Source organism: Loxodonta africana, chromosome 4 (genome assembly GCF_030014295.1).
Source record: "Loxodonta africana isolate mLoxAfr1 chromosome 4, mLoxAfr1.hap2, whole genome shotgun sequence".
In the NCBI taxonomy this organism is placed as follows: domain Eukaryota; kingdom Metazoa; phylum Chordata; class Mammalia; order Proboscidea; family Elephantidae; genus Loxodonta; species Loxodonta africana.
In genome coordinates, this window is record NC_087345.1 from 66,298,528 (window position 1) to 66,315,200 (window position 16,673).

Here is a 16,673-nt window from a genome sequence, read left to right on the forward strand (position 1 = left end):
AACTTAGAGTCGGACTGTTTTCTCAGCTTTAAATTAGAGCATTTTCCTGTTTATGACAAAATGTGTGATATAGGCTACTTTGTAGAAGAAATCTACTGTAGGATTTATTTCTTGTGTCTAGCTGAATTTTACCTAAAAGATCCATGATTTCAGTCTCAGTGACTTTAAAGACTTTCCTCATGTATACTTTTGAGAAAACCAAGATTTCAAAGGAATCTCATTTTATCTGAGCATGCCCAATGTTAAAGGGTAGTTGAGGAGGATTTTCAAATAAGTATTAGCTCCACATCTTAAGAGCTAATGTCTCGGTGAAAAGCGAGGGAATTCTGGAGAACTCAACTCACCTTTGGGGCCCAGTTCTCGTCCAACTACATCCATGGAAATGACCCAAGTAGAAAACCAAAACCAAACCTGTTACTGTCTAGTTGATCCTACACGTTACAGAGTAGAACTACTCCATAGGATTTTCTTGGCTGTAACTTTTTTTTTTTTTTTTAATGAAAGAGGATTGCAGATTGCCAGGCCTTTCTTCTGGGGCACTGCTGGGTGGGTTCAAACCACCAATCTGTAGGCTAGTAATAAAAAAAATTAAAAAAAAAATTGCTGTCGAGTCGATTCTGACTCATAGCAACCCTACAGGACAGAGTAGTACTGCCCGATAGGGTTTCCAAGGAGTGGTTGGTGGATCTGAACTGCAGACCTTTTAGTTAGCTGCTGAGCTCTTAACCACTGCACCACCTGGGCTTCTGTAGGTTAGTAGTCAACTTTAAACCATTTGCACCACCCAGGGACCTCAACCCAAGTAGAAAGAGTCCTTAAATAATAATCTTGTTTTGTTCACTTCCAAACAGAAAGTGACGCATTCCTCAGTATTTTATGCAAGACTTTTTGTCAGGAAAGTGCCCCTTTCTTAATATCACTATCACCCAACATTTTTGCTATTTGAAGTGCACAAAGTGCCAACTGAGCACTCAGAGCTCCACTAAGAGACACTTCTAACTAAAACAAGCAAAAGTAACTCGTCAATTTAATTTTCACAAAGGGCTGGCTTCATTCCAGCAATATCTCCTGGTTTCAAAGAGGAGAGCCACAACTCTGCTTAGGAAGTTTAGGGGTGAAATACTTCTATACAATACTTTAGCAAATAGAGACCTAAACAATAATTTTGGCAACTGCTTTTGAAAATGTGAATTAATATAGCATATCTAGTACCCCTAATCTTCCCACAGATTAAGAAAATAAGTGATAAATGGCATTATAATGTCTTTCATAAATCTCATTTATTCATTTGAACTTTTTTTTGCAATGCCTATAAAATCTAAAAATGAGATTTAGCAATTAAGGCAAGTTTAGGATTTCCAATGTTATTCCTTCTAGATACCTCTTTCTACCCTTTTTTCTGTTAAAAGATTTAGCACTGAGATGGTGATCATCTCCAAGCTCCAAATTGTACAAATTGTTCTCTTCCCTGAGGAAGCCAAAAGGGATGTGGCTGGCTGGTGGATAGTATACAGATTTATGCTCTATCTTAAACATTATTTTTCACTTGTGTTTTATCTTCTTACTCTTCTAGAAAAAAAATCTATCCAAGATGACTGTCACTTACTCCAGTAAAGTAGCAAATGCGACATTTTTTGGATTTCATAGGTTACTCCTCAAGTGGAGAGGCAGCATCTACAAACTACTATACAGGGAATTTATTGTTTTTGCTATTCTTTACACAGCGATAAGCTTGGTGTACAGGTACTTTCCTTTGCATGTCTCCTTATATGGCCATCAAGCATCCTGTAGGAATACAGTCTCAAAAATCTCAACCCTCTGGTTGCCGCTGACTTTTGCATTATGTAGCCTCTTCTTTTGCATGAACCTCTCTGGTGTCATCTTCTCCTCAGGACAGGGTATTTTAATCCATACCTAACCATTTTTGGGATGTTAAGTAGACTCTGTCGTGTTCAGTGGCTCTAATCCCAGCCCCATATTAATTATTGGGCATTTAATTAGGTATTATCATGCTTTAAGAACATTGCTATAGGCCTAAAATGGAAGATTTATCCTTAGATCTTGACTATGTTATGATTTCGAATACAAAGTCCAGAAACAAATAATTATTTGTGCCTCTTTCAATATGTCATTTGTAGTTTGAATTTGTGATTGACATCTCATAGCAACTGCACATGTAATTAATATGTTTGTGAATAGTGTTTATTAGGTAGCCTTCCTGTATTTTGCCTGAAATGACAAAAGCTTATCCAGGATAGTGCCCGCCAACCTTACCAATACCTCAACTGAAAAAAAAGGCCAAGGACTAATTTGTTTTCTTTACATCTCCGAATTCAGGATATTTTATCATAAAAGCAAAGGCTTGTTCTTTATAATGTTACAACTCATACCTGTCAGACTGACAGAATATTTGAGCAGTATCATATCCAATCAATACTTTCATGACTAAAAGTTATATTCTTAATAAAATTTTATCAGCATTATAAAAGGGAAGCTTTATGAGTTTTATTATTAAAATTGCATACAATTCTTTACTGGAAGAAGCAAAAAATTTAAAATAGGAAAGCTAAAGATTTTTGAGGCTGTATTTCCACTTTTCTATGTACATCACTGTTATTTTTTTTCTGCTACAGATGAACAAATGTGTGTATCTTTGATCTCATCTGCATTCTTCCTTATAGCAACAGGACCCCATTTGGAGAAAAGGGATTTAATTTAGCTGGCTGATAATTTTCAAGAGTGAAATAGGAGGAGCTATTTTGCTACCCATCCAAACTACTCTTCCAAACAAATGTATATATTGGTATACATTTTGGCAAAATGTCTTTAAAAGAAAAGTCTTATTAAACACCTCTAATAATTTTTCAGATACATCTTATGTAACGTGATATTATTTTTGCCAGTTTATTTATGCGTCACCTATGCCTTCAGAATATGAAATGGTGGAAGACACAGTGACGTTTCAGGGTAACTGTCTCATTAGTTTATTTTTACTAATGTGTATTTATTGCTGCTACTGCTGCTTAGAATAGCATAGCCCTTAAAACAGTTGCAATATAGCCAGAAATGATCCATCGGGCTTCAACTTTTGCCCCAATACCATACTTAAAAACACCGCATAAAATTGTATGCATATGTCTTTTCTAAAGACAAAAAGTGCTTACATCTACTACAATAGTCATTAGGTCAAATCATCCTTCAGTTTTTTAAAGTTCAAGTGTAAAACTTGTCAAAATGGACCCATATATCTTGAACAATGGTAAAACAAAAAAGTATGGGCTGAAGTTGTCAAGAAAGTCAAACGTACCTGTGGGAAAATACCTAGCTTCTTTCTCATGTCTGCTCATGGCCCTAAGTGGGTTTTTTTTGTTTGTTTGTTTGTTTTAATTCTATTATAAGTAAATAATAATACTCAGTAAAAATCATAAGGCAGAACCAGAATTTTATTAATTTGGCTATATCTCCTCCTATTTTGGGATGGATTTGACAAAAGAATCCCTGTAGTACTTTCTAGCTATTAAAATTTCTGTGTGTCTAGTAGCTAAATATTTTCTTTGGCCAATTATTAGTAATAGCAACCATTTTATTATCAACTACATGGCCATATGCTAGGTAGTTTTACTTATATTATTTAATTCTTATAACATCCCTGAGACACAGGTATTATTATTACAAATAAGAAAACTGAGGCTATATGTACATAAAATCTTAGAGCCAGAACTCGACAGTCTGCCTTTTTTTTCCAGGTCTGGGGTCTTGCAAGTTTTCTGCCTTTGACAGGTGCAGTCTTACCACTTTTCTAGCACTTATTTTAGTGGAAAATATTTGAGTTTTCCTTCTCTGACAGGTTTCTGCCTTACACAGGTTCTGGCTTTTGCAGGTTTTACTGTAATTTAAAAATATGCTCAAGGTACAAATCTGCAACTGGCAGGTCTGAGATTCAAACTTGAGTTTGTCTCACCCTGAAGTACATGCTTTCCACACTTAAATCTTCTTTGACCATTTTATTTGAGCATCAGAAACCAGACTGACTGTACCTTGTCATCGGCATGACCCTGATAAGCAAATGGTGCCTCTTGTCAGCCTTCCTGAGTTCAGGAATGCTGACACCTCCTCCAAAGCTGAGGCAGGAACTCCACACCCACCCACACCTGCACACCTTCTTTGTCAGGACTACCAGCCCCCAAAACTTCTTCATCAGCAATCCAATTGGTTGCTCACCATTATCTCATTATCTCTCTGCTTCCCTTGTCAAAGTTCTACCGGCCCAAACGGTCCTTCGAGGCTTGTTACGATGGATCTTTTCTAGGGATCTGTCCCTCCCTTGGAGCAGGTGCACTCATTGATTTATGCAAATTTAGCTATCCATATTTTGATCATTATTATTAACCTGACTTCTGACTCTGAATCTCCTTCCTACAATATAAATGTCAATAACAGCCCCATTAAACGCTCTTAGGTTTAACAGTACCAGACAATGGGTTTGGGCAGGTCGGGTCAGATCTATAATACAAGTTTTGAGACGGCAACTAAATTTGATAATAAAACGTTTTCATTTCTAATTGTTAAATCTGGTTTATCTTTACATTTAAAATAATTGTGGGCTTTAAAATAAACAATTATAATACCCTTTGAAGTATAACATGTATAATCAAGAATGTGCTAAGTAGCATATTCAGGAGAAATTAAGATCAAGGTTATTATTTAACAGTTAACAATAACCCTAATCCAGATCTTGCTCCAAATCCAATGCATCAACCATATAAAAGTTTTAAAATGTAAAAACTAAAATGGTTCATAAATTTCGGTATTTCATGGCCAATGACATTTATGTACTAAGACCTTTAGTACATAAATTAAGCAATTAAAAAGCTTTTGAGACACGTCAGCTCAGGTAAAAAGGAAAAAGTTATTGCTGATTTTAAAAGGCAAAATTGAGATTATTTGTGCTTAATTGTTTGCACTTAATGTCACTTGCAAAGCAGGTGCAGAAGTATAATATCATAAAGGGCTGTGCATTTTATTTTTGCTCCAGATTGTTACTTACAGGAGCCCAAAAACGTTACTTTGAAAAATTATCAATTTACTGTGACAGATATGCTGAACAAATTCCAGTAACCTTTGTGCTTGGTAAGTATAGGTCACACGCAGAATGCAGCCACATAGCTGTCTCCATTAGGATGACACCGATGACTCTGCATGGGAGTGTGTTCAAGCTGAGAGGCATGCCCAAAAAGCCACTGCTTGCAATAGAACCACAGTCATCTGTAAGGTTTGCCTTCAGGGCTGCTTTCGCTAAATTAACACCAAACAAGTTTGAGGTAATAATCTGCTCTTGGGCAATTAAGCTTTCTCTCCACTAACTCCACTTTTGCAGTCAACATATGAGTTCTAATACGCACTTACTGGGTGCCATGGCATTATCAGGCACAAATATCTTTTATTCTGGAGGGCAAAATCATAAGACATGGATAACATCTTCTTATACCCCAGCACCCGAAAAAGGCTAAAATTCTGCTAAAAGCATCAGTGTTACCGTGTCTGCTGTAAGAAATCAGTTTATAATTTTCTGTTATTCTACAGGGTTTTATGTTACTTTGGTAGTAAACCGATGGTGGAACCAGTTTGTGAATCTGCCCTGGCCAGACAGGCTGATGCTCCTCATCTCCAGCAGTGTTCTCGGGAAGGACGAGCAGGGCCGCTTGCTCCGAAGGACACTGATGCGCTATGTAAATCTCACGTCCCTGCTCATCTTCCGCTCAGTAAGCACAGCTGTGTACAAAAGGTTCCCAACAATGGATCACGTGGTTGAAGCAGGTATTGTGAACAGTTTTTCCTTCCAGAGGCTCTTCTCAGCCTTTGAAATTCCTTTGAAAATTCCCTTTATTTATTCATTCATTTAAGAAACATTTATTGATTGCCTACTATGTACCAGAATGAGCGTTGGTGGGGCAACAGTTAAACACTGGGCTGCTAACCAAAAAGTCGGCAGTTCGAACCCACCAGCCACTCTGTGGGAGAAAGACCTGGAGATCTGTTCCTAGAAAGGTTACAGCCTAGAAAGCCCTATGAGGCAGTTCTACCCTGTCACACAGGGTCGCTCTGAGTCGAAAATCGACTCAAAGTCACCCAACAACAACTATATACCAGAAACAGTCTAAAGAGGCAAAGATGAATGGCATAGTTCTTGTCCTACAAAAGTTTACTTGGAAAGGTAGGAGAGGGGAAACAGCATTGTCATGTTGCCTTTAGGTCAATATAAAAATTATTATCGTACTTATTCAAAACAATCTGTAATATTACCATGCATTTTTCTAGCACGTTGTTATTTATTCACTTTCATAGACAATACTTCATTTGGACTTCGAAAAAAACCTGAGAAAATTGGGAAACAGATTCAGAGAGGTTATGACCTACCCCGGAGCACACTGCTAACAAGTGGGAGAGTCAGCATTACAATTCAGGCTCAGAACTACCAGGTTAATGCTTATCCCACTGCATAAGCTGATCCTGGTAGGAGCCCACCATAAAGGTTGTCATCTAGGCAGACCCTGAGAGGTGGCAGTAAAAGGCTGCGGCACTGTGGATCTGTTATAGCCCCTATTCCACAAAGTAGATGCCGTCGTTCTATCTGGGCTCCTGGACACAGTATGCTGAGAACAAATCATGTTTGAAAGGTGGTTCTCTTAGTATGTTAATGTTTAGCAAAGAAGCTGTTAACCCAGCCTTCAATAGTGTGAGGATTAAGTGAGGTAATGCCCGACAGGTGCTGAATACATGTTAGTTGTTTTGGCTGGGTTGCTGTTAATAGGCCTAAAACCCAAAACCTACATCTGATGAGTAGATTCCGACTCATAGCGACCCTGTAGGATGGAGTAGAACTGCCCCCATAGGGTTTCCAAGGCTGTAAATCTTTATGGAAGCAGACTGCCACATATTTCTCCTGTGGAGCAGCTGGCGGGTTCGAACTGTAGAACTTTTGGTTGGCAGCCGAGTGTTTTAACCACTGCTCCATCAGGGCTCCTTTAATAGTCCTGACAGCTGGTTGAAATGTATTAATGACCAAATAAATGATATAAGAACCATGAGATGATTCAGTCTTTTTATTGGGTACAGTTTCAAATTAGGGCGCTTATACACACTCTTTTTTTATTATTGTGATTTAGATGAAAGTTTACATAGCAAATTAGTTTCTCACTAAACAGAATATACAAATTGTTTTGTGACATTGGTTGCCAAACTTGACATGTGTCAACACTTTCTTCTTCTCCACCCCGGTTTCCCTGTTTCAATTCTTACAGTTTTCCTGTCCCTTCCTGCCTTCTTATTTTGCTTTGGGCTGGTGTGCCCATTAGTCTTGTATACATGATTGAATTATGAAGCATGTCCCTCATGTGTGTTATTGTTGGCCCTTGTTATTATCTAATCTTTGACTGAAAGGTGAACCTCAGAAGTGACTTCAGTAGTGAGTTAAAATGGTGTCTGGGGGCCATACTGTCAGGGTTTCTCCAGTCTCTGTGGAGCTTGATCTTTTGCGTGTGTGTGTGTGTGTGTGTGTGTGTGTGTGTGTGTGAATTTGAATTTTGTTCTACATTTTTCTCCCTCTCTGTCCAGGACCCACTTACTGTGATCCCTGACAGAGCAGTCCACGGCGATAACCGGGCATCATCTAGTTGTTCTGGGCTCAGTCTGGTGGAGACTGTTGTAGTTGTGGTCCTTTAGTCCTTTGGACTAATCTTTCCCTTGTGTCTTTGGCTTTCTTCATTCTCCTTTGCTCCAGCCAGAATGGCACCAGTAGATACATCTTAGGTGTCTGCTCACAGCCTTTTAGGACCCCAGTCGCTACTTACCATAGTCGGATATAGAACATTTTCTTTACAGACTATGTTATGCCAATTGAGCTAGATATCTGCTAAGATCATGGTCCCCAGACCAGTAGCTCAGTCTCTCACAGCATTTGGATGTCTGTGAAGCTTCTAGGACTTTGCCCTGGTCAAGTTGTGCTGACTTCCCAGTATTGTGTATCATCTTACTTCTCGAGTCTCCTTTTCTGAAACGTCCTTGAAAATAGAATAGATTTTTTAAGAAGTTTGTTTGTTTACTTGCTTGTTTGTTTTTGAAGATATTTTGTTGGCTTTTGTTTTTACTTGTTTTGTTTTTCTTTCTTAGGTGAGCAATATAGCATAGTAGTTTAGAGCCCAGAGTAAGGGTTAGAATCCTTACTCTACCACTTACTGGCTATATGACCTTGCGCGAGTTACTCAACCTTTCTGTGCCTCAATCTCCTCATCCCTAAAGTGGACGTGTAATAGTTTATAAAAGCACCTATCTCATAGGCTTGTTGTGAGGCTTGAATGAGTTATTTGCAAAGTGTTTAGAACAGCACCTGGCAAATGGTGAATGCTCTGGGAGTTCCTGCTATTATTAAGGAAATATCTAGTCCAATTGTATAACATAGCACCTAAGTCACTTGAGAAGACTCATTTTTGATATGGCATCCTGGGTCTTCCTGATCGATTTGACCAGGAGGTTATGGAAATCCAGGTAGAAATAAGGAAGAAGGGGTGTAGGTGAGGTTGTTAGGGGTGCACAGTATAATGAGAAAGAGTAATGGGGTAAAGAAGTTGGTTAAGGGTTCAAATGGAGGGTATGAATGACCCGGCAAATACATAGGTGTATTGTATTAAACCAGTAGGCATTTTTAAAAATTAACTGCTACCTCTTCCTCCAAATTTAAAAGCTGGATACGGCTTCAGAATGACCAAGTTGAGAAAAATGTTACTTGATAACAAAATGTCTTAATGTATAAAGGATCAAATACAATAAGAATCACCTCCTCTGTGGGCTATCATCATTTGAAGAAAGACATAGAAACAAATAAGAAAGATTTGACCCATTCCAAATTGATGACTGAGCAGTAAAGTTTACTTAGGTGAATAAAGATGATATTTCTCTAGTCCTGACGCATCCTTGAAATGAGGAGAGTACGTTCTGACAGGAATCAGACATCAGACTCAATTCTCAAAGCAGATCTCATTCTCTGAGTGTCACCTTTGTATCAAAAGCACATCAGGAAGAACCCAGGATGGCTGGCAGTGGAGAAACCTCTGATCAGGGATGAGCTAAAAGGGGGTTGATCTGAGGTCAGGTGTCAGGGGACAAGTGGATCCAGCAAGGCAATAGGAGAATGTGATTTCATTTAGTTTAGGTGTATTTTTCATAATGCCATGGCCTACTCCTTGTAAAAAACTTAGCAAATGTCTCTCACATACTTGTATCCAGCCTTTTTTCCTTTCCAAGGCATTAACCTCTCTTTCTCCAACCATCAATTCTACACCCCTCCACCCCCCGTTCCAAAGGAATCTCAAGATGAGTCATTCACTTCTTGATGTGCATTTTAACTTCCGTCTCCAGGTATGATCCATAGACCCATAGGACCTCTACATCCTGGATAACTTGAATTGTTTATTTAAAATGCAGATTCCGGGGCTCCACCTCAGACCTACACAATCAGAACATCTGGATATAAGGCCTAGGAACCTGCCTATGCTGTTTTTTTCTGTACATTGAAGTTTGAGAAGTATTGATGTGAATCTTTTCTGAGATACTTTTTCAACGCTTTTTCTCAACCTTGGGGCAAAAAGCTTTGACAACCACTAAGTATTTCATCACTAACACACAGCTGCGACAATTAAGAAGGAGAGTAGAGTCAAGGTTATAGCCATACCAGAGGCTCCAGAATTATAAAGAGGAGCTTTGGAATAGCAGTCTGGTCAGAGGACACAATCTAGGGAATTTGAGCTGTTTGGACATGACAAGTGTTGTTTTGTTTTAGATTTGTTTGTTTGTTTAGAGTGGCTGAGGCAGGGAGAGAAGAGAACTCATGGGACCATCACTAATTTTCTCAGTAAAAAGGTCCCTCTTGTTCTCTTTCATTTTTGAAAGTCAGGAAAACAGTTTAGTGGAACAACTTGTGGCACCAGAAATATAAGGTTTGTGTGTTCAGTAGCAGGGTAAACGTTACAAGCCACTACCGTCTAAGTTGGGAGAAATACTTCAGAGGCCATGTCCCCAGGGCCAGCCCCTCAGCTAGCCACCCTCTCTGTGGACAGGCAGTGCTGGCTCCCTGAGCTTCCTGCTCCTTTCTCCAGAAGATGACTGACTCAGAGTCTGGATGTGGGGCCAGTTTCCAAGCTCTCCCAACTGGACACATGCCTCCACCACTCCCTGACTGTCCCATTCCTATGCCAAGGTTTCTGGGAAGAACAGGAAGTTCAGGGATGCCGGAAAATGTTTGGCAGATTCCCTGAGGCCAGAGCCAAGCACCTGCTCCGCCTGAGGGCAAAAAGAGCCGTAAGTAAAATGCAGGGGGCCGGGAAGAGTAGGGGCAGAGAAAGAGGGGAATGATGAGGGCACAAAAAAAAGTCTTATCAGCTGACCCCCCCTACATAAAATCACCTGGAAGGAAAAGTGTAAGTTCTCAACCTTCAGAACCTTTTAACCAAACGAACCCCATTGCTATCACGTCAATTCTGACTCATGGTGACCCCATGTGACAGAATAGAACTGCTCCTTAGGAAACCCCAGTGGTGTAGTAGTTAAGAGCTACGGCTGCTAACCAAAAGGTTGGAAGTTCAAACATACCAGGCACTCCTTTGAAGCCCTACAGGGCAGTTCTACTCTGTCGTATAGAGTCACTATGAGTCGGGATCGACTCGACGGCAGCGGGGTAAGTTTTTGGTTTATAGGGTTTTATTGGCTGCAATCTTTATGGCTGCATATCGCCAGGCCTTTCTCCCTTGGACCCACTGGGTGGGTTCGAACCGCCAACCTTTAGGTTACTAGTTGAGCGACCATTAATATTGTTAAAAAATCAATGTTGCTAAAATGCAGAGTCCAGGATTCCGCCCACATTCGGATTTAGTAGATAAAGGGAGGAGTCAAGAAATCTGTATATTTCATAATTTCACACTCTGAGAAACAACTGACTTTAAGGTAATGTAGTTGCCCTCCAACCTCCTCTCCCTCTTGCTCAGGGAGGGACCTTGCCTACATATAGATTCAGTGCTGGCCGGGAGAAAATGAATGAGAGGGCAGAGGGAATGAGACCAACATCTTCTTTGTAAGCTGACCCTTGACTGGATCTCCATGTGCCAGGTTACTTACCTGCTGGTCCCTAGATGCTCCTTGCTTTTAAGCTGGCAGTGAACTTACGTTATTCTTGGAAATAAAAAGATAGAAATGCATGCTATAGGGGAATATATATATATATACACATATATATGTTTATTTAAAATGGATATGAGTTGTTTGTTTTAAATGAACATCAAATTGCGTGTGTATATATACATTGATGCTACAGGTCATGTCAAGCTTAAATTTCTCCAATTTAAAAAAAGGGCTTTTATTCTATTCACATGAAAACAGAAATATAACAATTCAGAATAATGCCTGTTAGGCTGAAAACTCCCTGAACTGATCTGTTATCAAACAGTTATTTACAAGAGAGGCTGCAGTATAGTTGCTGTTGTTTAGCCTACTCCTGCAAACCTGCCCTGGAAAATTCCAGCTGTTCCAATCACCTGCCCTGGAAGATGTCACTTCTTTCAAGCCATATCCACTGCCACTGAGTTGATTCCAACTCATAGAGCCCCTATAGGACTAAGTAGAACTGCCCTCATAGGTTTTCCAAGGCTGTAAATTTTTACAGAAGAAGACTGCTGCATCTTTGAAAACCTTTTGGTTGGTATCCAAGTGCTTAACCACTACACCACCAGGGCTCCTGTATTCCAAGCCAAGCCAGGCACAAAATACCAGATTTTCACCAATTCCAGTGATGGCTTTAGTTGAGTGCTTATATTATGGTATCTGACCAAACCAGAACATTTTATCTAGTGTTTCACAATGATCAGATAAAGAAAACACATCTCTTCAAAGTTACTCACCAGTAGCACAAATTTAGGTAAATAAGAAATTATACGCATTCCTCTAAAAGAACCATCACCAAAGCTGATGCTAAAACCTGTCATGCATGCACTTACACAACAAAAATGTATTGAGAGAGTACTATATGCACTGGGAGTACAGCTGTGAGCAAGAAGGGATATGGTCCCTGTCCTCAAGGATCAGTAACAATGACACTAATCCTTTCTTGGAAACCCTGGTGGTGTGGTGGTTAAGTGCTATGGCTGCTAACCAAAAGGTCAGCAGTTTGAAACAAGCACAAATATATTTAGAGCTAAATTACATTTCCATCTCTTTAAAACAGAAATTTTCCTCCTGTATTTGGAAGTCCACAAGGGTGGTTAGAGGATGTCAAATTTAAGGAAAGGGCTCCCTTTACTTTTCTTATAAGTCCTGGAATCTTAACATGAAGTTCCTTGAACTTCTATGACTAGAGAGAGCCTGATGAGGCCCTGCTGGAATCTTTAGTGACACTTATGGTTAACAGGCATTAATACAACCAAGAAAGCCCCAATTGTTAAGTGGTTGTTGAGATAAAAGTTCTAACTTTAGATGGACTGGCTGGAAAGGAAATCAGTATCTAACATAGCCTTAGAGGTGAAGATAATGCCCACATTCTGAGAAAGATCACTGGTCTCCAGTTGAAACAGCCTGAAGTGCTGATTAGGATAACTTTCCATTTAATAATAAATGCTCTTTAGACCAACAATCTAGAAATTTTCTTTCAATTGACCAATAACTTGATTTCTAAAGATGGGGTTGCTTTGGATAAGATGTGTGACCCTGTAGGAAATAACAAAAATTATTCCTGCATGTACATTCTTTGAGGATACATGTTTCTGATGTATCTTTTATAACCCCTAGCAATTTTTTTTTTTTTTTTAGCAAAGTATTCAATAATTTGGGCTGAAAGCTAAAAATCACCAGCTTTCCTCACTCTACATGTTACCTTTCAATCAATGGACATGCTACATGGAGGGGAGGGCATTAGTCTTTGCACAAAATAAACCATCACTATGCCTGCTTTCTGCTTCAAAGCCAAGAAAGGACATGCTCTTGTTGTTGTTGTTTCGTGCCTTCCAGTTGGTTCCAAATCATAGAAACCCTACATACAACAAAATGAAACACTGCCCAGTACTGCCCCATCCTCACAATCATTGCTATGCTTGAGCCCACTGTTGCAGCCACTATGTCAAACCATCTCGTAGAGGGCCTTCCTCTTTTTCATTAACCGTCTACTTTACCAGGCATTATGTCCTTCTCCAGGGACTGGTCCCTCCCAATAACATGTTCAAAGTACATGAGATAAAGTCTCACCATCTTTGCTTCCAAGGAACAGTCTGACTGTACTTCTTCCAAGCCAGATATGTTTGTTCTTCTGGCAGTCCATGGTATGTTCAATATTCTTTGCCAACACCATAATTCAAAGGCATCATTTCTTCTTTGGTCTTCCTTATTCATTGTCCAACTTTCACATGCACATGAGGCGATTAAAAATATCGTGGCTTTGGTCAGGCGCACCTTAGTCCTCAAAGTGACATCTTTGCTTTTCAACACTTTAAAGAGGTCTTTTGCAGAAGTTTTACCCAATGTAATACATTGTTTGATTTCTTGACTTCTGCTTACATGGGCATTGATTGTGGATCCAAGTAAAATGAAATCCTTGATGATGTAAATATTTTCTGTTTTTTTACATCAATGTTTATTATGATGTTGCTTATTGGTCCAGTTGTGAGGATTTTTGTTTTCTTTATGAGGCTGCGGTCTTTGACCTTCATCAGCAAGTGCTGTAAGTCCTCTTCGCTTTCAGCAAGCAAGGTTGTGTCATCTGCATATCACAGGTTGTTAATGAGTCTTTCACCAATCCTGATGCCCCATTCTTCTTCATATAGTCCAGCTCCTTGGATTATTTGCTCATCATATATTTAATCCACAATTTAATCCATACCCTTGAATAAAATATAACCAGAGATAAAGTTATTCTGTGGTCAAATGACAGAGATTACAGCTAATATACAAATGGGCTCCTGTTTTTAAATTTCACTATAATTCCCAAAAATATAATTGATATGAAAGTTCTGAAAAGAAGTTTCTTTAAGGGAAGAACAGCTGTAGCAAGTCTTTAAGCGTAAAGCCAAGACAAGTCAAGCTTATCTACTAACTTCTTATAGTAAAAGTTAGTCATGCTCTGCAAGTCTTTAAAAAAAAAAGCAGGGTAGGTACCTGGATCATGCAACAACCTTGATTGCACTGAGAAACAAGTAGAGAATTACTAGGCTCATTTTGATTTTTGACCTCCAGGGGTAGTTCAATTCTCCAGGCATGGACAGCACCCTTTTAAGCTAGTATAAATAACCTGAGTATTATCTCAAAGTAGTCTTCTGTTGGTAAATATTGACTTAGTATTTGTTACTCTGTTTATTTCAAATACTGAATGAACAAAGTCTTTATTCAGTAGGGCACAAATTGTCAAACATTGATGTATGTCAGAATTTCCTGCAGAGCTTAGTAAACACGCAACTATTTTGGATTCGATTTCATTAAATCACCCAGAAGATTTAAAAGAATGCTGACACCTGGACCTCAGCAATTGAATCAGAATCTCAGGGCATTAAAAAAAAAAAAAAAAAAACAGGGGATAAGGCCCTGGTATTTTCTAAAAGTATCTGCAGGAGATTCTAAAGGGCAGGTCTCAATCGAGAACTCTTGCTCTATTGAGTTTGATTTAGTAGGTCAGGGTGGTGCTCAGCTCTCTCCATATTTAGCAGGTGTCACAAAAATTCTAATACCCACGGTCCATGGACCTTATTCTCAAAAACACTGACCTAAGTCATATCAAAGATCAAAGATCTAGGTAAGTCCAAAGCTCTGTGAGTTGATGACTCTCAAAATGGGCATGTTGCACATCTCTTTTTATATCTTTTCTGTTATAGTAACACTTCTTTTACATCCCTGGTTAGATCTATTCTGAAGTTTTGTTTTGTTTTGTTTTAGGGGATATTATAAATGGTATTGTTTTCCTGATTTCCTTTCCATCATTCTCTTTTTTGGTATATAGGAATCCAACTGATTTTTGTATTTTTATCTTGTATCCTGATACTCCGCTGAATCTTTCTGTTAGTTCCAGTAGTTTTTTCGTGGAGTCTTTTGGGTTTTCTATGTATTGTATCATATCATCTGCAAATAAGGACAGTTTAACTTCTTCATTACCAGTTTGGATGCCCTTTATTTCTGTTTCTTGCCTTATTGTTCTAGCTAGGACTTCCAACACAATATTAAATAGGAGTGGTGATAAAGGGCATCCTTGTCTTGTTCCTGTTCTAAAAGGGAGTGTTTTCAGCCTCTCTCCATTAAGAATGATGTTGGCTGTTGGTTTTGTATATATGCCCTTTATTATGTTGAGAAATTTTCCTTCTATACCTATTTTATTGAGAGTTTTTATCAGGAATGGGTGTTGGACTTTGTCAAATGCCTTTTCTGCATTGATTGAGATGATCATGTGATCATCTTTCTTTTTATTTATGTGTGGATTACTTTGACTGATTTTCTAATGTTGAACCATCCTTGCATACCTGGTACGAATCCTACTTGGTCGTAGTGTATTATTTTTTTTGATATGCTGGGAATTCTATTGGCTAGAATTCTCTTAAGAATTTTTGTATCTATATTCATGAGAGATATTGGTCTGTAATTTTCTTTTTTTGTGGTATCTTTGCTTGGTTTTGGTATCAGGGTTATGCTGGCCTCATAGAATGAATTTGGAAGTATTTCTTCCTTTTCTATGTTCTGAAATAGTTTGAGTAGTACTGCTGTAAGCTTTTCTCTGAATGTTTGGTAGAATTCTCCAGTAAAGCCATCTGGGCCAGGGCTTTTTGTTGTTGTTGTTGTGAGTTTTTTTATTGTCTTTTCAATCTCTTCTCTTGTTATGGGTCTGTTCAGATTTTCAACATTATTTTGTGTTAGTTTGGGTAGGGAGTGTGTTTTACAGTAACACTTCTTAAATAAAAATTAGTCTACACGGTAAGGAGGGAAAATGACTTTAAATAGGATAACCAAATACGTAAACTGACTACAGGTGGTTAAAACATAAAATATGTTATGTTAGACAAAAATTATTTTTTTATATATGTAAATTTTATTTAACTGGTAAAAATATACACAGCAAAACATCCACCAATTCAACAATTTCAACATGTAGAATTCAGTTACACTGATTACATTCTTCAAGTTGTGGAACCATTCTTGTTATTCTTTTCCAAATTATTCTAACACCATGAAGATAAACTCACTGCTTCCCTACATTTTTCATCTAACCTTCTGAGTAGCTGTTGTCAATTTGATCCTATATAATTTTTTTTGCCTTTTTTTAGTTGCAGTGAAAATATACACAACAAAACATACACCAACTCGACAATTTCTACATGTACAATTTAGTGACATTAGTTACATTCTTCAGGTTGGGCAATCTTCTCAATATCTTTTTCCAAACCATTCCACCACCAGTAACAGAAACTCAGTGCCTGCTAAGCAAAAACTCCCTCTTTCTCCCCCACTCCCACCCCTGGTAACCACTAATAAACTTTGATTTCTATACATTTGCCTATTTCATGTAAGTGAGATCATACAGTATTTAGGGCAAAAATGATTTTAATATGAATGTGTTGTCAGACTTTCATAAGCAAATAGTTGCATTTCTGAGACAAAAGTAA

General features: G+C 38.5%; 1 protein-coding gene across 1 annotated transcript in view; it reads left to right on the forward strand.

The window, feature by feature from the left end:
* The first annotated feature begins 1,546 nt into the window (after positions 1-1,546).
* The window catches only part of BEST3 (bestrophin 3), a 44,038-nt gene continuing 28,911 nt past the window's right edge, over positions 1,547-16,673 (forward strand). The window contains exons 1-3 of the mRNA XM_003405591.3: positions 1,547-1,743; positions 5,036-5,130; positions 5,584-5,817. Of these exons, the coding sequence (XP_003405639.1) occupies positions 1,592-1,743; positions 5,036-5,130; positions 5,584-5,817 (481 nt within the window). The 5' untranslated portion in view covers positions 1,547-1,591. The remainder of the gene's footprint in view (positions 1,744-5,035; positions 5,131-5,583; positions 5,818-16,673) is intronic.